Source organism: Liolophura sinensis, chromosome 1 (assembly GCF_032854445.1).
Source record: "Liolophura sinensis isolate JHLJ2023 chromosome 1, CUHK_Ljap_v2, whole genome shotgun sequence".
In the NCBI taxonomy this organism is placed as follows: Eukaryota; Metazoa; Mollusca; class Polyplacophora; order Chitonida; family Chitonidae; genus Liolophura; species Liolophura sinensis.
In genome coordinates, this window is record NC_088295.1 from 38633960 (window position 1) to 38654978 (window position 21019).

The 21019-nt window shown below is 39.2% G+C and overlaps 2 protein-coding genes across 6 annotated transcripts; one reads left to right on the forward strand and one right to left on the reverse strand.

The window, feature by feature from the left end:
- Positions 1-600: 600 nt before the first annotated feature.
- On the reverse strand, positions 601-5370 carry LOC135482131 (uncharacterized). The gene is made up of 4 exons (XM_064761981.1): positions 4902-5370; positions 2528-3215; positions 1231-1629; positions 601-819 (listed from the first exon to the last, which is right to left on the reverse strand). The coding sequence occupies exons 1-4, from the start codon at positions 5351-5353 to the stop codon at positions 601-603; spliced, it is 1758 nt and encodes a 585-aa protein (XP_064618051.1). The 5' UTR covers positions 5354-5370.
- LOC135475819 (uncharacterized) lies at positions 5274-20792 on the forward strand. Of its 5 annotated transcripts, none has more exons than XR_010445068.1 (5): positions 5274-5391; positions 10663-10926; positions 15558-15821; positions 16265-16378; positions 17644-20792. XR_010445068.1 is itself a non-coding variant. In XM_064755765.1 (3 exons), exons 1-3 carry the CDS (start codon positions 14490-14492, stop codon positions 16288-16290), a joined length of 657 nt encoding a protein of 218 aa, XP_064611835.1. In that variant the 3' UTR covers positions 16291-17475. The 5 variants fall into 5 exon arrangements, 1 of the variants encoding a protein (XP_064611835.1); XR_010445067.1 differs by lacking the exon at positions 5274-5391 and adding an exon at positions 9782-10099; XR_010445066.1 differs by lacking the exons at positions 5274-5391; positions 10663-10926 and adding an exon at positions 14490-14856.
- The last annotated feature ends 227 nt before the right edge of the window (positions 20793-21019 follow it).

The following is a 21019-nucleotide window of genomic DNA, read 5'->3' on the forward strand; positions in this document are numbered from 1 at the left end:
TTTATTTGACTGGTGTTTTACGCTGTACTCAAGAATATACGACAGTGACCAGCATTATGGTGGGAGCAAACCGAGCAGAGCCAGTGGGAAACCCACAACCACGGTTGCTTGCAGACCTTCCCACCTTCGGTTGGAGAGGAAGCCAGCATATGCTGGGCTTGAATTCACAGCGATTGCATTGGTGGGAATCTCCTGGGAAATTGGGCCGCGCTGGCATGCTAAGCCCCTCGACCACGGAGATCCCCATTTATCTAGTAGTCAGACAGTATTAATCGACAAATTTCAAGTTTGGAATTGTCATTTTCCTATAGAGTAATATCTTGTTTCTCTTGATTTGCTTTGCTTTGTATGCAGAACGCCTGTGTCTACATGATGATACTGATTTTTATACATGCATTTCCCGGGTTTTGACGCCTTACCCAAGAAGCAGCGGAAACAGCGACATCTGGATTTGAACACGGGATCTCAGTGATAATGGGCCCTGACCTGAGGCAGCGAGGTCTTTGGATGGGATTGAAGGCGATCAATGAATAAAGAAAATGACATTTTCTTTTTAAGACTATTTCATATGTTTCACATGATCACATCAACACGGGTTGATCATGAATAATCATATGAGTAGATACAGTCATTGTACGCCCCTGCTGCTTGAACAGTCACGTGGCCTTTGGGGCGTACCTCCTGCCAATCGTACGTGTCCCACAGCATGACATATTGAAGGGAGGTTACTCTGTCATTCCTCTCGCCGTAATCCAATTCGAAATAATAACCGTATAATGTATCGGTTCTATTTCGCCCGCTTGTGTCCGTCCACTTTATCTGAAAACGAAAAGAGCAAAATCAAACATTTAAGATTTTAGATAACGAAGATTAACCGTCTTTTAGAGCTGGCCTCTCACCAATGCGGTCGCTGGGAGTTCAAGTCCAACTCATGCTGGCTTCTTATCCGTGGGAAGGTCTGTCTGCAACCTGCGGATGGTAGTGGGTTTCTTCCGGGCTCTGTCCGGTTCCCTCCAAACATAATGCTGGTCGTAAGTGGTATAAGTAAAACGACAATCAAATAAATGAATAAACGGTAAAGAGGGGGGCTACTTGATCTGACTTTAGGAAGAATGAGTATATCCAAGGACGGTGTCGTCGTCATATGACTGAAAAATTGTTGAGTACGACGTTAAACCCCAAGCACTCACTCACTCACTCCAAGGACGGTGAATGAGAAAAAAGTCTTACCTTGAACGATTGTGTTTCTCCATCCAAATTGTAACCCAACACAACCACTGACAGATTATAAGGTGAATGAAAAGAGCAGTTTGATATGATTGGTCTTTCTTTATCGGCAATGATTTCACTAGCCAAAGATTTGTTGTATTTTCTTGTCACACACAAGTAATCTGCATCCCAAGAGAAACTGATGATTTTCTGGACGTCCGCCCCAGCCACAGTGATCGCACGGTCAACCCGGGATTTGCTCGTCCTCTCCAGTAACTCTCCCATACCCGAAGCCGAGGGGTCGACAGGAAGACACGGGTCATCCCGAACATACTCGAACGCTTCTACATTCAGCCAAAATTCAAACGGGACGCCTTGCTTTACAAGTAAATCGTGAGCTGTACCGAAGGCACGAAAAACCTAAAAAGTATAACGTCTTCAAAAACCGTACATTTTGTTGATGGATAAATGAATAGAAATTCCGATAATAATATAGGCCTTCGTGTTTACATGTATATTAAATATTTTGCTTGTATATACGGGATAATGTACTGAGCTAATCTAACAACACTCATGGGAATTTATAGCGCTTTTTCAGATATCTAACAAAACAAGCAAAGCCTACTCAAATAAGAGGCTGTGGACAGTATACATTATAAGCATACACTATATAGGATGCAGTGGGACTTGTCTTTCAATCATGTAAACATTAATTCATTGTTAGAAATTTATCCGTTAAAAATTATATACCTTTGCCTGTTGTGTTTGTATTACTTATGTGTTTATTTCTTTATTTTCGACCTCGAGAGAGCCAGAACAGTTATTATGTTTACGTTGTGTAAATCCACTTGACGGTATCCATGTGAAGACCTACATGTACAAATTATAGGTCGACGTGATTTGGTAAGAAATGTTGCCAAAACTTGATTTTGTGAAAGTGGACTCTGGGTATGATGGGACTGCACGTTTGATGCATGTGTGCTTTGTGCAAAATATCTGCGCTATCCTCACAACTAACACTGCTCTGAACTGAGAATACATATGTCTTCTTGTCCCTAGGCAAGCAATTTAATGTTTGTCATAAACTGTATGTGCTTAAAAAGCAGAACTCAGAACGGGAAAGAATCCAGATTGTGATTAGTACATTGTTCTGTAATAAAGAAGAAGTGTACACATTTTAAACTTTCTACACCGAAATATTTTAATTGTAGCTGTGCTTGAATTTTGACTAAAGTGTTAAGACGTTTGATAATTACGGGTTTAGTCTTCCACCAATCAGAATTGCACCTCTATGTAACAGTGTATACAGATTCCTCACCTGCTGGTTGCTGGCCGAGAACGCCTGTCTGTATGTGACCCCAGGGCTGATTGTAGGTTGTCGGTAGCGGAGGATTTCATAAAGCATAGGGTCAACTGTTTTTACTGGAAGATCGATTTGAGTGTCCCAAAAATAGCAGCCTTTGCCCGCGCCTCTTCCCTCCTGCACAGCTATGACGTCAACCACACCCAGATTGGCAATGGCGGTGAAACCACGGACATGATCAGAAACAGTAGCGTTCAACTCGGAAAGATTGAGGTCTATAAAGGGCGACAAGACGAATTCCTTTTGATAGCGTCTGATCATTTGCCCAAGGTTTTTGTACAAATTTAAGTAAAACCCCGCTAGATTCCTCTGTTTTTTGGAACCCGGTGTAACTTGGGCTAAACAGACTTCATCCGTGGAATAATATCCTTTCAGCGTCGAATACAGACTGATTTCTCTCGAAGTCAGCCGTGAATACCTTTGCTTATGTTCGAAGAGTATTCGGTCAACCCATGCGAAATAGACATCTGTCAGTGTTGTATCAAAACCTCCACCACTGTCAACTGGAAAAGCCGGAAGTCCAAAGTAGACATTCATGCTCCTATTATAAGCGCCCTCTAGCAACAAAGAGTGGGAATCGGTTCCAGAAAATGTTGTGAAAAGTACATAAACCTCTGATCCCTGTGGAAAATCGCATGGTGTTCTGTAAACAAATAAATGTATTAATCTGACATATTGTCGACGGCAAAAAAATTGTGCTTCTATTTTAAACGTCATCTACACAGACTTCCAGGCGCATATTGACATATACCTGACTTTGATTGGACAATTGAATGTTCAGTTTTATTCACTTTTCGAAAAATATAGGCCTGTGGCATTCACTTAGGAGTCTGATAGAACTAATTTTTGTATTTAGGTGAACCAACTATAAAAAATGTGAATTTCTTCTGGCCATTTGTCCCTTTGATGTTCATGTTGAAATTTATTAGTCAGCCATTTGTATGCTAAATGTTATTTTAAAGTGAAAAAAATTTTGCCACTATATACACATAGACAAAATGATATAGGACACAGTTATCACAGAAAAACATGTAAGTTCAGCATTAGGGATATGGCACTGACGACAATTCACTCCTAATAGGCATGTTTTAGAAGCCCTTATGAACTTGGCCAATCACTAGCTCTGAAAGTCACGTGATAATTGGCTGTCAGGTCAAAAAACCTATCAGCTCTCGATTGTCAGTGTGATTTCTTATAGTGGATAGACAGATATCAGTTCAATAAACTGGTTTTGCGGGTAGCAATATATTAAACTGATACATATTGAACCACACATTCTTGAGCAGGGAACTGAGAACGGCTGCCCAGGATACTGCAGTCACTTGTCACGGTGAGCTGAGAAGAAAACCGCCTTGAGAGAGTCATTGCTTGAAGAAAAATTCTGCGACTTTGCATTGTTTTTCCTTAGCAAAGTCAGATTTATTACGAAAATATCTTCCCAAAATCTGAATGAAAGGGTCTGTTATCAAACAGAAGGTAAATTCCCTGAAGTATGTACAGCCAGCTAGACCAAATGCTTATACCCATGCAGGATGAAGACGAGCAGGACTGCTAAAACACGACGCTTGTGTGCGCGAACATCGCCCTGACCGAGAGCTAAACTAAAAGAAACATCCGCCCTTTGAACACGGAACAGAGCTGACACTCTTTGGTTGGGTATCAGGTGTTTTTGTTTGTATTCTCTCATTGTCACATTGTTTATACCGATGGTACGGGAGATCGCCTAGGTTTTGTAATGTCACTCTAGATACCTATAAGATGACAAAATGGCGTCTCCACATGAGTGGCTAGGTAGTGACGACTGTTTGCTATTCATTTTGTTAATAATTAGTGCAGATTTTTAAAAATATTTTTAGAACATTTCTGGAATACTACTTTATTAATTAATTCAGCTTTAATGGATGATTTTATGTTCACTTTAAAAGTCCTGTTACGGGATTGTTATGGTAACACGCATTCAGTGCCTTGTGGTTCGGATATTTACCAATAATACATTTTGCCTCTACTTGTTGTTTTTCTTAGTCAGAAATGTATGTTCAGGTTTCTCCTTCCCTTGTATATGTCTCACTATATGCTCTGTAAGCTACATACAGGAAATGCCAAGTAACATCATTCTTTATTCTCCACTTCAAATTAGGCCCTGTTAGATTCATTTTTATGGCCTGAAAGCGTCCTCTAACGTGCTGATAAACACCTTACCATGGATTTGTAATTATTTACACAATGCATGCTTTTGAAAAAGAAAAGGTGTTGTTCATCTGGTCATTTAACGGCTCATCACACTGGCTGCATGATACCCAATTTCATCCGTTTACAGTCCTAATTTTACCTTGGTCGAGTTGTCGGTAAAACAATCCTATAATATATCCTTGAGCTGTTGAGGCGGCGATCATATTTAGGACAGAGCATAACATCCTTGCCGAAGTCTTCTTCATACTCATACGTCAGAAAACCGCTCACTTTCAAACCAAGGGAAGATAACTCTGAACGCGCTTCTTCCCAGCAGCGCGTTCCTGTCACCTTCGTCGCGCTTTTCGTACTTCCACACCAAACGAAGTTAGGGTTACGACTGAGCTCGCCTTCGGTCCGTTTAATGATTGGGGGAGCTCGCTGCCATATTGAGTCAGCTCCAAACTTCTGATAACTGTCCAAAGCCTGGGCCCATTCTTCGCGGCTGTATCTGTCCCGAAACCACGAGGCTGTTATGGGGTAGGCAGAACTGGGAACCAGCTGCATTAAGATGGCGAGCAGAACGAACCAAGGGGCATAAAGTGGAACCATTTTACCACCACGTATGATTGGACCAACTACTTAGCTAGGTATGCGCAAATGCATACCTTTGCAAGCTACATTGTACAAGTGGGTGGTATTTATCAGATAGGCCTACTGGTATGATCAGATTCAAGTTTAGGGACAAAGGGCAGTTAACATCAGAATATAGCTACATAAGGTGACCTGGGGTATACTATACTCTAGTGTACACTCTATACACCGCTTCCCTTACAACGCTATATTAAATGTGTACTGTCATATCACTTTAGTACCAGCACCATGTAGGAGATCGTGGACAAGCTGACATGGAATATTGTATATCCGTACATTATATCTTGCATTCCTCCACTAGCTATATTACTTCAAGCACCTGAAAACAAGTATTGTACGGCTGTACGGTATATTGTCCTTCTCGGCTATGTCAATGTCTATGTATGCCTTGTTACTCTTAAGTAGGACTTTCATGTTGTCCTGTTTGTTGCGCGCAGGCGATAACAAAGTACTTTGTATGCCCGGGCGGCCGGGGGGGGGGGGGGAGGGGAGTCGGCCCCAGTGCGAGAAACTGTGCACTTGAAGTAGCGAAACTGACTACAGCTGTGAGTGACAGATCCTCACACACTTGTTCTGTTTCGCTTTTCTTTTCCTATTATTGGCAAACATGCGACTAAATATGTAACAAATGTAACTTTCAGCCTTACACTTCCGCTACGCATAGCATGTTAGTGTTAATGATACGTTTATTTTATACATGACGGCCTTTATCTTTACTCACACAAAAGTATGCTTCCAAAGAAAAAAAGGTGTAACCTGTCCTCGACAGTAACTTTGTTAGGGCACTGTAGTATGGAGGATGCCTCACATCACAAACTAATCACATTCTAAAGTTTGTTTTACATATGAAGACAAGCGTTAACCGAAACGGAACTTTGATAGCACGCTTGAAAGTGTCAGTAAAGACATTCTTGTGGTTAACGTTGATATTCATTCTGTAAATTAAAAACACAATGCCTCGTTTAAACGAAAAATTGGCGTTTTTGATCGAGAGTGCATTTTTGGCGGGTTATTACGAAGTAACCATTTCTTTTATGACCATTTAACTTTCATGGGTGCTTCGACCGAGATTTATACTTCTGATCTGGAAATTTACAGAATCGTGCTGGGATTTTGAAATTTGCACCTAGGAAATTCGTGTACTACTAAAACCATAAGGTCAAAGCGTTCAAAATCGATAAATGGCAAAACCCATTTCCAAAAGAATTTGAAACACAAGTTGCCAAATGGATATGTAGTATAATATATAAATATTCAGTAAAGCTGGTATTAACATGTAAGAGAGAAGCAGTCAACAGGTTTCACTAAGGCTGGGAAGGCAGTCGATATTCTAGATATGACATTGAAATCGAACTTGAACTGGAGGATGGACCCTCTGTTGTTAAGAGTGGGATTTTTAATCTTTACCAAAAAGGCTTCCTTAACCCCTCTCTCAAACCACTGGGGCTCCTTGGATAAAATATTTACGTTATCCCCATTAAAAATGTGACCTGAATTACATATATGTTGTAATCCAGCAGAATCATAGCCACTAGATGCCGGGTTTTGATGTTCTTTAACATGATACTTAGTGGCTGTTGTGTTTCACCACATGAATCCCTTCATGTGTTTTCACCACATTTTATTTCATACACCACACCACTTTTCTTGTCTTTGATGGGCTTGTCCTTAGGTCGAACATATTTTCTCAGTTTCTGATATGATTTTAAGGCTGTTTTTATAGAATGTTGCACGATAATTCTTCTGATTTCTTTCCGATAAACCTTGTACATAGGGTTGAGTTATAGTACTAGTAGTACTTCTTGTTTGTATGTCAGTGGGCGTCTCGGGGAGATTACTTTTCAAGGCATTGTGAATGACCCAGTTTTGATAGGCACGAGCTTTGAGTGTTTTTTGTATATGGGTGTTCTCAACCTGTACAGTGGCGTCAGCGCTTATTACTGTTTAAGCTCTTTTAAAGAGAACCTCAACATGGTAAAATTTGCTCACTCGTGTAAAACTGTATTATATTCAGATTCTGTCAGTATATACCAGCTCCAGTTGTCTCATTGCTTAAAATTGTATAGGCCCTTTTGTATACTTCAACCGTGAACGTGAACTGTGTTCACCATGAAACTTGTACATACTGATTTGTTCACTTTGTTTTTGTATGTAACTTTAATATAAATAGGAATTCTTTTTGTTTAACAGCTTACTCTTTTGAAGGCGACAGGTTGTCACCGCAACGTCAGTAAATAATATACATTGGCCAGTAGAACAGTTTTATAGGTTATCTCTTATAGTATACTAACCTGGATGTCTGAAAATCTACATTCCTATATGCCGTCTGATATCAAAGTATATGACAATCATCCAACAATTTTAATACACGTGTGTGAAGATTGCTTCTTACGAAATTGTTACGAAAACTCTGAAAGTATGTATGTGTGTATTTCTGGAGGGTTAAAGTCGTACTCAGTAACAGTTTTTTTTTTCATTCACATGACGACGATTGGGTGTGTATACGCATGCTGTGTCTTCTTATGACAGGGCGAGTCCAAGCCGCCAAGGTTCTGCCGCCACTGAAGTAACATCTCGAAGACAACAAGCATGATACCCCACCTAATCACATTATGCTAACGCCGAGCCAGCCAGTACTGTTTCCTTGCTATAACCTTTTAGTACTGAGTGTTTAGCGAGGCAGCAGCAAGTACCATTTTTAAAGCCTCTGGTAACTCTAAAAGTACTCTTAATGTAATCTTACTATTAAAATACGAAATTTTTAAGATATAGTGCAGTCCACTGTTTTGAAGTTAAAACTAAGTCTTAGTCCTGATTAATGGCACTTTCACTCTGATATCATTTTAAGTCACTTCTTGGAGTAGTGTCATCCCGCACCTTTATCGTGTAGCACCTATGACTTTCGTAGCACCCGTTTAACACTTCGCAGTTTTTATGGCTAGTAGCTCCCATCTGTCGGTGAGATCTCCAAAAGATTTGGTGAGTTTTCCAATGGGCGCTGCCTTCCACATGATAGGTCTGTGTGTGATGAGAACACAGCATTTGGAGTCATTCTAGGCCACTACCCTATAGGCTTATAATTGTCACCGGCGTGTAAGCGAAGTATTCTTGAGTACGGCGTAAACACCAATCAAATAAAATAAATAAGTAAATGAATTATCAATGAAGGAATATGACCAAATAAATAAATAAATAAATCCAATTCACTGCAGCTAGCATCACTGCATTTTCAGCTTACGTCACAGTGCGGATAGAGGGACGTGTAATTTGTCCCTACTATTTAAGCATAAAACTCTGACGGAGGTGAATTGACAATGTAAGAGGCTGTATTTCACTGTTTATGTGTGACCATTTGTCAACTATCACACTCTCGTTGCTCTGGTTTGAGTCTATGCTGTAAGTTTTTTTTGATATACGTATAACCTACATTCTTTAAATTTCCAAAACAGCTTAGCGACATTAAAACATGTGCAGCTTTTACCGCAATAACGTACATTCTTCAGCTCTCCAACACAGCTTAGCGACAGTAAAACATGTGCAGCTTTTACCGCAAAAACGTACATTCTTCAGATCTCCAGAACAGCTTAGCGACAGTAAAACATGTGCAGCTTTTACCGCAATAACGTACATTCTTCAGAACTTTAGAACAGTAAAACAGTTTTAACAGTTCATTTTCAAAAAGAACTGCACTGGTGTTGATATATCCAGAAATGTGTAAATGAGCAGTTTGGATGTGAGGAATTACAGTATGTTTACAATGAGGCTGACATATGCAGTGTCGGATTTTTAATAGGAGACAAAAATTCACTCATACAAACTCCCTACCACCCCCACAACCCCCACCCCTCCCCACTACTATCCATACAGTGATATCTCCGAGCTTGAATTGAGTAGTTTCACTTTTGATACTGTTCAATTACAGGTAACAGGCTGACTTTCATATGTAAATTTAGCGAGATGCCGTGTATGATAATTTTTCTGTATTTTTCTGTCAAGCCTGAATCGGCCCTGGGTCCACCATGCACGTCATTCTCATGTGTAGTTAAACTTTCGCGTTAGTACTGACTGCGGTTACACTATATTTACTCAGTATATTCCTCGGTTTCAGTTGAAACGAACATGACTAGAGCTGTATGACGAAACACTCGCGTGATTCTATACTATACCATACTATCTCTGTAGTAGTATGTACACGGAAGGGTACAGTTTATCTCACAAGTAATATGTACACAATTGTGCAATCTGTCTCACAATTACGTACATAAGGTACAGTCTATTTCACAAGAAATATTTACACCGCAGTGTACAGCCTGTCTCACAAGAAATATGTACACCGCAGTGTACAGCCTGTCTCACAAGTAATATGTACATCAGTGTACAGTCTATCTCTGCAGTAATACGTACACCAGCGTACAGTCTATGTTACAAGTAATACGTACACTGCAGGGTACAGTCTATTACTAATATGTACACCAGTGTAAGTATAGTTTATCTCACATCAGTGTACAGTCTGTCTCACAAGTAATATGTACACCAGTGTAAGTCTAGTGTATCTCACGACATCAGTGTACAATCTGTTCTAACAAGTAACACCAGACAACTCACATCTCACAATCACAAGGCGTGTGCGCGCCTGGTGAGAACAAATGTGTGTGTCCCAAACCGATTGGTTGAATCTAGTCTTTTCCGCTGCAATCAAGAACAGTGAGTGAATAATGTTAGAGTGAGTGAGTGCTTGGGGTTTAACGTCGTACTCAACAATTTTTCAGTCATATGACGACGAAGGAATCATTAGGGTGCATGTACGTGTAATGTGCCTCCTTGTTGCAGGACGGATTTCCACCGCTCTTTTATTTAGTGCTGCTTCACTGAGACGACTTACTGAAGGCAAGCAAGCCGCCCCGCCCGAGCCATTACACTGATACGGGTCAACCAGTCGTTGCACTATCCCCTTCATGCTGAACGCCAAGCGAGGAAGTTACAACTTCCTCTTTAAAGTCTTAGGTGTGACTCGATCAAGGATTGATCCTGGATCTACCGGTCCCGAAGCGGACGCTCTACCAACTGTGCTATCCGGGCCGGTTAATAATGTTAGAAGTTGTATCAGGAATAACTGTACAGTTACACCAAGCTATGTCTGTATTTTTCTATGCCTAAACCTAACGACCGTTATTTTGTTAAATGAAACATATTTGACTATGTCCGACTTTTTCGGTGCTTTCACAAGAACATTCTCAGTATCGCTCTTCTTTATTTATATTTTATAGCAATGGACACTGGATTTAACAACAAATGGACCAAAATATTTAAGGTTGTTCAAAACAGTGACGCCTGCAGATATTGGAAAACATTGGGTAGGTCCTTACGGCTGAGTTATTCAGATATAAATGCCATCGAGCATGACAATCCTCTACAACTGAAGGAGCAGTGCTTTGAAATGTTAAACCAATGGACACAAGTCTTTGGCGCAGCAGCTTCACCAGAAGTATTAATTGACGCTCTGAGAAGTGAGAATTTCAATAAAACAGCAGGTAAGGACGTGCAAAAAGTCATACGAACATATATGGTGTAAGATTGCTATTTCTCTTCAGTTCAATTAACATGGTCTTAATACTGAATCTGTATACGAGAAATACTTTCTCAGAATTGTCCTCATCATATATGCCTATATAAAGTATAGGTATTTAAATGTGATGTGATTTTAAACATGTTCCTGTTTGATATTATTCCTACATATTTGTATAGTTATAATTGAACGTGTGGTATCCAAACAAGCAAACAAGTTTTTCTCCTGCACCGACGGATAAGCCAAAACGTTCAATATCGCCAAATTTTTTAAGTTTCTACATATATTTACATATTGGACTATTGTTAGAATTTCGAAAGAATGCAGACTGCGTTTTCAGCACTACGAAAGAAACGCAAGATTTCTGATAGCTGTGTGTAAACCCCTTATGCCATTTTGTATTTACAGAAGATGTTATGGATTGCCTGGAATGATTTGTTGTAGGCAGCTGATTCGGTTTGCAGGTTTTGAAAAAAATGCCCAAGGAATTTCGCCCTCATTCACACAGTCTCATCAAACACTTATGCGACACCACCGAAATGCTAATGGTTTACTTTTAACTATATACTAAGACGAAATGGCCGTAACATGACACCTAGTCATTTTGGCAACTGGAAAAGCTTTAAACGGTTCGCAGTTTTATAGAGAAAAACTGTCTGCAGTTATAATACAATGTCTGTATTATATACAGAAGATAGTTTAATAATTTATGCGAACAGTAAAACATCTGTACAGTTCCTCGAACTGCATGTCATGAAAAAAAGACATTCCGTATGATCTACAGTTAAATCCACAATACATTTATGTAGAAAATGCGGTGTTTAGTGTTGTAAGTTATTTATTTATTTTATTATTATTTTATAGCCACGTGTTATTTAATTCTTTAATTTTGAAGACTATTATAGCAAAAAACTTGAAGTCTAGCTAGGATAAAGTATATATACCCCTTCCACATGCAAGAAACCAGACAAAAACACCTTAGGAACCTTCCCGCCAAATGTAACTCTGGCTTAAGCTTTTGAAAATTGAAATTATAGCATTAAAAGATAATTGATAAAAAAAAAACAGAATTCATATCCCAGAAAGGCGTGTGTGTTTATTTAAGGGGAAATATGGCCATTTCATTCAGCACAAAGTATATGCCCAACAAAGAAAATTATGATCGAATTTAACGTCTCGACAATATCTTAAATGTGCATAACTTATATGCTCTACAAAATGGCATAACCCCCATTTGTTCACTTTTGTCACTACCCTCAAAAGGCATGTTAACAAACCTCTGCATTAATCATGCTGTATAATTTTGCTCCACTTGCTGGTCTAAATTGCCTCGATAGTCATCATATAAGGTGTCATTCAACAACCCATATGAGCCAGACGTGTAACAAACCAGTCGTTGCACTATCCCCTCAATGCTGAACGCCAAGCGAGGAAGTTACAACTTCCTCTTTTTAAGTTCTTATGTGTGTGACTCGACCCAAGATTGACCCCGGATCTATCGCTTCCGAAGCAGACGCTCTACCAACGCGCGGTGGGGTGCGCGGTTTTATCCAATCTCTACGAAGATACTTGCATCTCTCAAGGAATATTTACATCTGACTTCTATAGATACTAAGAAAAGAAAACTTGGATAGTTTCAAAAGCATGGATAATGTACCAGGTACATCGATCCTAACATTCCTAGTTTAGTGGGTGCCATAAGAACAATATTAATCACCAAAGCATATAATTTGTCCTCAACAGAAACAAGGTATTGCTGATGTATAATAAGGCTCTTCAGGCTCTGATCCATGTTGAAGTAGATATAAAAGTTGGCTAAATGTTAAACTGTTTGCTAAAACGCCCTGATCTGTAGGTTATTTACGTTACTAGGAACTGGGTTTGCTTAGACATGCAGTAACCAATGAAAAGCCGGCTGACCCATTTACATTATCTGCAAGTGCACGTACAGGGTCATACAGTAGCAGGACACGAATCGAAAACGAAAACAGACTACCAGTAAAATACCTCGAGATTTCTATGAACCAGGCGATGAGATCATAACGATTTGGTCTAAAAATATGCATAGAATAAACAGCAACAAGAAAAACAACGAAACATGAATTAGTTAGACGTCAGGTGATAATGTGGGTGGAAACAATATGGGGATTATTGGATGTCTCTTCACAGACAATAATAACGTGAAGAGGACATGTAGACAAAAAAATTGAATGACACGAAGACATTTACTTAATATGTAAAAACTGAAGCATGCCGGACAGTCTGATATATCAAACTTGGTGTTGGGCCAGGGTGGTTCTTCCGTCTGGTGGAATTGTCACTGTTCCCTCTCCCTCCCTCTCTCTCCTCTCCTCTCCTCTCCACAATTCACGTATAGTAATCTTGCAGAGAAGAGCCATCTGAAACACAGATAGCTACTTCGTACTTTTTGGTTTGCTAATAATCATCTATCAATTAATGCACAATGGACGGCGACTTTTTTAATCCAATATCTAAGAAGTATTATTTTTATATCCAAATAATAATAGTTATATTAATATAATCCTTTTTTTCTCTCTTCAAGGCATACACTGTTGTTTTCGTTAACTCCTTATGAAAACTCTCGTGGTTGTGAGAACTTATGCTTATTTCCTCTGTTATTATTACTCATTTTAAGCACAGATTTCAAACCAGCTGTAAGGGTTTCAAATCAGATGTAAACGTTTAAATCCAATTTCATGGAGTGTAATATGAGTTTCTCATTTCTTCGACTTGATACTCATGTCTCGTCTGAGAGTGCATGGACTTTCTGACACACTGAGTTCACAGCTGAATAAGTGTATAATTAGATTATTTAGAATATTCTTACCGTTTTCATCCGGGGGATCGGGAGCCTGTTCTACTGGATTAGGTACCGCTCTCGACTCTATTTGTAACTGCTGCTCAATATCGGCCACACGTTTTCTAATAGTTTTGAGGAGCTCATTAAGGCTTTGAGCTTGTTCCAAAACCCAGATAAGTTTTGTATAATTGTCAAGCCCAAATCCTCCACGCCTCTGCCAAACTTCCAGCAAGTCTTCAGCGGATTCACAATTATCTGCTTTATCCCGTGGTTCCAATGGAAGAATCCTTTTAAAGTCTTTAAATTCCTGAGATGTTATTGGTAAATATCGTCCCATAGTCATGATCAGTTGTTTATGCATTATTTCGCTAGAGGAATTGGAGGCCATGAATGTGTACGCCGCACGTATTCGACTTCCTAGTCCGAATATAGTATATTAAAGACGAAATCTTGAGGAAGGCAGTAGGTACATTTTTATTTCAGAATGACTCAGACGCCTGTTCCATACTGAAGTATTTGACCAATGAAAAGCCGACTGACTGACTACGTTATCCACTTCTGATTTCTTGGAAGTCCTTCATGATTACTGTCAAAGCGAGTCCAGTTCGCATGCGCGTTACACTTGACAGGCCTACCTATATAAGATTGCAGGAAGTCCCAACAAGCAGCTTTACAACTGGACTATTTACCGGTATATCTAAACCAACATGGATCAGGGCCAGAATACTAACAGCCTTATTATGCATAAGCAACTCATTTTGTCTATTGGGAACAAATTACCAGTATCGTCACAGGAGTTTAAAACTTTTAAAAGGATGATTACCCTAGACCGACGGGATAAAGATGGTAACAGTTCGTCCGCCGAGGACTTGTTGGAAGTGTGGCAGACACAGGGACATATGTCGGTCGGCGACTACGACGAGCTTATAGTGCTTCTCAAAAGCGCTAATCTACACGAAATTGTCAAAATTGTGAAACCACAGGCTTCAGCTATTCAACAACAACAGAAGATTGAAAATCAGGCTCTTAAGGTTAGCATGAGCCAACCTTCCACAAGTTCATATCAATCCATCGGTAAGATCGCAGTTTGTGATGCTTTGAAAACGAAATGTATAGTTTAATATCGTAACCGATGCAGGTCACGAGAACACGAGAATCCATTACAGCAATCACCAGGGCATTCTCCCTGTACAGAGGGCCGTAACCGTTGGTCTACTTAACCTGTGCTGAAAGCCTGCAAATCTGGCACATGATGACTTAAATATAGCTGTTGTGTAATATGAACACTAGTGTACAGTCTATATCACAAGTAGTACGTACACCAGCGTAAAGTCTATTTCACAAGTCATTTGTACACCCGTGTACAGTCTATTTTACAAGTAATACGTACACTACAGGGTACAGTCTATTACTAATATGTACACCAGTGTAAATATAGTTTATCTCACATCAGTGTACAATCTGTCTCACAAGTAATATGTACACCAGTGTAAGTCTAGTCTATCTCACGACATCAGTGTACAAATCCATGTGTGTATTTCAAACCGATTTGTTGAATCTAGTCTTTTCCGCTGCCAGCAAGAACAGTGTGTGAATAATGTTAGACGTTGTATCAGGAATAACTGTACAGTTGCACCAAGCTATGTCTGTATTTTTCTATGCCTAAACCTAACGACCGTTATTTTGTTAAATGAAACATATTTGACTATGTCCAACTTTTTCAGTGCTTCACAAGAACATTCTCAGTAACGCTCTTCTTTATTTATATTTTATAGCAATGGACACTGGATTTAACAACAAATGGACCAAAATATTTAAGGTTGTTCAAAACAGTGACGCCTGCAGATATTGGAAAACATTGGGTAGGTCCTTACGGCTGAGTAATTCAGATATAAATGCAATCGAGCATGACAATCCTCTACAACTGAAGGAGCAGTGCTTTGAAATGTTAAACCAATGGACACAAGTCTTTGGCGCAGCGGCTTCACCAGAAGTATTAATTGACGCCTTGAGAAGCGAGAATTTCAATAAAACAGCAGGTAAGGACGTGCAAAAAGTCATACGAACATATATGGTATAGATTGCTATTTCTCTTCAGTTCAATTAACATGGTCTTAATACTGAATCTGTATATGAGAAATACTTTCTCAGAATTGTCCTCATCATATATGCCTATATAAAGTACAGGTATTTAAATGTGATGTGATTTTAAACATGTTCCTGTTTGATATTATTCCTACATATTTGTATAGTTATAATTGAACGTGTGGTATCCAAACAAGCAAACAAGTTTTTCTCCTGCACTTACGGATAAGCCAAAACATTCAATTTCGTCTAACTTTTTAAGTTTCTTAGGAATATTCACATATTGGACTGTTGTTAGAATTTCGAAAGAATACAGACTGCGTTTTCAGCACTACGAAAGAAACGCAAGATTTCTGATAGCTGTGTGTAATCCCCTTATGTCATTTTGTATTTACAGAAGATGTGATGGATTGCCTGGAATGATTTGCTTTAGGCAGCTGATTCGGTTTGCAGGTTTTGAAAAACACCGCTCAAGGAATTTCGGCCTCATTCACACAGTCTCATCAAACATGTATGTGACACCACCGAAATTCTATTGGTTTACTTTTAACTATATACTGAGACCAAATGGCCGTAACATGACACCTAGTCATTTTGGCAACTGGAAAAGCTGTAAACGCTTCGCAGTTTTATAGAGAAAAACTGTCTGCGTACTACAAGAAATCTGTAAGCTATATACAGAAGATAGTCTAATAATGTATTCGAACAATAAAACATCTGTACAGTTCCTCGAACTGCATGTCATGAAAAAAAGACATTCCGTATGATCTACAGTTAAATCCACAATACATTTATGTAGAAAATGCGGTATTTAGTGTTGTAAGTTATTTATTTATTTTATTTACTTTAGCCAGCCACGTGTTATTTAATTCTTTAATTTTGAAGACTATTATAGCAAAAAACTTGAAGTCTAGCTAGGTAATGCACAGTCTGCGGATAAACTATATATACCCCTTCCACATGCAAGAAACCAGACAAAAACACCTTACTGACTGGGGATAGGAACCTTCCCGCCAAAAGTAACTTTGGCTTAAGCTTTGTGGTATTTTTTTCTCTGGTTGCGGTGACGATTTGCGAGCACAGTAATACTCATGTATTACACGAGACCAATATCCAATCCAGCTTGGACCCGAGTCGACATTACCCGGGAAAGGGTGCCTCTTTAATTTTCTCACTTACAAAGATGAAAGAAAGAAATTTAGGTTACAAAAGAACCTCTTTTCTTAAACGAAAATAATGAAACCTCTCAAACGACATAGTAGAAATCGACTTACACAATACCATAATGAAAACTCTCTGATAAGTTATACTGCAAAATGAAAGCTTATTGCCTGTAGATGATTAACCAACATCCGCCACCCCACCACTCGGAAACACTATCAAGTAGGCCCCGAATTTATCTGACTAGATATCGCACACTGAAATCCTTCCCCCAGAAATATCACATCCTTGTGTAAGCACTCTGAGTGGAGAGTAACAGAGAATCGTAGCGCATACCAGCGAGTCCCATCCAGTGTAAAGAGTCATGTAACAATAAAAAGTCATGTCAGTAATGTCATAATCTGGATACGAATATGTCTACAGAGGTCCATTCCACGAAGCCATTTCTCAGTTAAGTCGGAATTTAATAGCTCGATATATTGCTTACTTTCTGGTGCTGGAATTTGAAATTGTTTGAGGATAATAATTTTTTTAAAAATTGTCTTTGAATAATATTGATGATGTGATCAAAATTTTCATTTCTGTAGTAAAATAATCTCTGTAATCATATTTCAGGTTTTCCATGAAGCCAAACCTGGCTTTGTGGAATATGCCTCTGGGCCCTACTTTGTGACCAGCAGATGACAGACATTTCAGTCAGCCTCATCTAGTCCAAAGCACAATCAGGCAATTCCAGATGGTACACTTATAAAGGGATGGGTTGAAAACTTCAGGCGCAGATTTAATGAGTAAATAGGTACACTTATACATCCCTATTGGATTGATTAAATAACGGCTCACGGGTTAAAATTTCACAATCTGGATTTAAATCTGCGTACACCCTTCTCAACAAGCGGATAACTTGTAATATCATCTTGGGAGACGCCGTACTAGCGCCGCACAGTAACTCAGGAGCCTCTCGCCAGTGCGATCGTGGTGAAAAAATAATTTCTTTCATAATTTTTTCCGTCATGATACAGCTGACGGTCAAATGATCATTTTGTCTTCTCGGATACCTTTGGTCTAATGTGGATCTCAGAATGTACATAAACGTTAAAATCTCCTTTGGGACCGGTATCGGCTATTTGGACGATATGGCAACAATACTTTGAGGAAAAAATGAAAAGTTCAACTCTAAAACACATTTTAAAATTAAAATTTATTTGAACTATAATGTGATTTGCTCAACGTTATAAGTTTTTATTTGCTAGAAACAATACATTCCAAATGCACTGGCAAAGGAACTCCAAATGGAGCCATATGAGAAGTTGAACTTCAGTATCAACGTACGACTATTAGTAAACAAAGCAACTTTTCATAGTTTTATTTTCAAAATAAACCATCATAAATTTGAATAATTACATTGTTAAAATTTTCCTTTAAACGTTTACTGCAAAGTCTGCAGCTGAGCTGCACCCTATTCAGTGAAGTTTCACTTCACATAAAAGTATAAGTTTACTGTTGTTATATATTTATTTATTTATTTATTTGATCGTTGTTTACGCCCTAAGTTATGTTATGTAAAGGTTTACATTTATTTTGGTAAATTTTTACCGGTCATGAGTAAAATATTTCTGAAACATTTACTCAAAAAATGCAGCCTAGATTTGTAGCCCTCTTGAATGCGTACATAATGTGGATATTTAATATACATAATTTAAAAAACACAGGCGTTTTACATGGCCGAATGTAAACATTCAGCTGTTTGGGTGGAAGTGAATGGAATGCAGCTGTACCTGAAGATCTACACGTGTACTGACTGCTGTACTATAACAATACTACTTATAAGGTATTTCAAGTAAAAAGTTCATATTATAAATGTGGAATGTATTCTGTGAAAGGTAAACATTTAAACAATATGTAAAACATATATTGTAATGGCCGAACGTTCACTTAAAAAGTCTACAGTGTGTGCATGTTAAACCAAACACAAACGGCATCTGATGGTCAGGATGCCAGAGATTTTCGTTCCGTGCGTCCTATGAACGGGAGCGGTTGAAAATCTGTACACAATATAGGTTTCTTTAAGAAATAGTCCACATCTTAAGGACCTTACTCTACAATAAATCACTTTGAAAACATAAAAAAATTATTATTTTAAAAATGCACTAGCGTGTTTACCATGCGGCGTTTAGTAAAATATTTAGGAACAGGTTATTGTTTTCTATGTAGGAAATTCGCGATTGTTAATGATAGCTTTCAAGACCTTGTCCATGCATTTCTGACTTATGTATTTATCAGTCCTTTGCTACATGTAGCCTACCTCCGAATACTTGCTTTAAAAACTGGCATTACAATTTACATGTATGAATCTAATTTGTGGCTAAGTTTTGCTGTGAGACACTCTTACGAAGAAGGAAGATCTGCCTCAGTTTAAACACTTCGTATAGTTGTCATGGTTGTGTTGCCCGTCATGGTCAGGTAGGCATACATATTCGTCACATGTGTCAAACCAGGAAGGGATTTCCTCATTGTGGAAACGAGACGCTTTTGCCAGGAGAATTCCCAAGCGATTGCGCTCTTGCAATCTTAAAGTTTGAATGTAGCGCCACTGTCTGGAGAATCTCTCAGTGAATGAAACAGCGGCAAGTTGAGCAATGGAGGTGGCCTCGGACCCCCATTAATTTTCCATAAGCGACAATGTTAACGTCTAGCACTGTAGCTCAGTCCCAAACATTCCGTGGCCAACAAACTTTGGTGCATACCTGGCCCAACCTGTGAGAAAGAAGCCATAAAAATCTTGACATAGGTTGACCGTCAAAATCTGAACCTTTCCATGCCGGCAGCTGGGAGGCGTGCCTAGCAACGCCAAGGGGACGTCACTCGCAGCCTCATCACTACCTCACACCTTGTGTCCTCTCACCCAGAATTTCAAACTTTCATCAATAAAGCTCATACCGCCTCAAAGTTTAGACAGTTTCCAGCATTTTAATACCAAGCATGCACCTGTGCACCAAAAATGGACGCCTGGGAGCAAAAAAAGACTTTATACCCTAAAATTCACAGAACTACAATCGTCCCTACCGAAAAACGGAAGTTGTAATGGGGGTCTGTGTCCAGGTAGTCAGTACTATGTTGTCACACCAGGGGAGGTAACTAGGGTCTAGGCACTGAACTAGTTGCAAAGTCAAGTGTGCAGTCGTCAAGCAAGGTGCATGCTGGTACAGTAATCTGTCCGATTTATAAGAGAAGTGGTCTAACCGCGTGTCAGTTCCCCGTGAACAGCTCCTGTTTGAACGAAAACCTGTATCCCTAAGACTGTGACTTTATATCCAGGACAATGTCTGCAAACTTAGATGTGAGCAAAAGTATGCACGTGAAACTCTTCATGACTATCAAAGAGAACCTACGAAGTACATCTCAGGAATTTCAAGACTTCAAAAGGATTATTCCATTGACACCACGGGATAGAGATCAAAACAGTGGCTCTGCTGAAGACTTATTGGAAGTTTGGCAGAGACGGGGTGGAGTTTTCATCGGCAATTATGACGAGCTAATTAGAGTTCTACATGAAGCTGGTCTTGAGGAACTCAAAACTATTGTAAAAGAAAAGGTTGAGGCCATTTATCGGCAAATAGAATTAGAGAGACGAGCGGAGCGCAACCCGGTGGAACATGCCCCTAACCCGCCAGAATGAAAACGGTAAGACTGTTTTAAAATTGCACTTTGTAATTTCAGTGGCTTAAGTTCGTGCTATACACCACGTATACCGGTACCAACATTATTTAGACAGACTGACATACAGTAAACACTAAAAATGGACAATATTTAGAACTGATGTAATCACGATGAACCAGACATCTCTGCAGGCCAATATACCCTGATGCGACATGTCTAAATAGGGCTTATACAATCTCATTAACAATGAAATCGATCCAGCCACTTGCAAACAGTGTCATAAGTTTTAGGCAGTTAATTCTGCATATATATTTATATGGATCAGACTTCATGT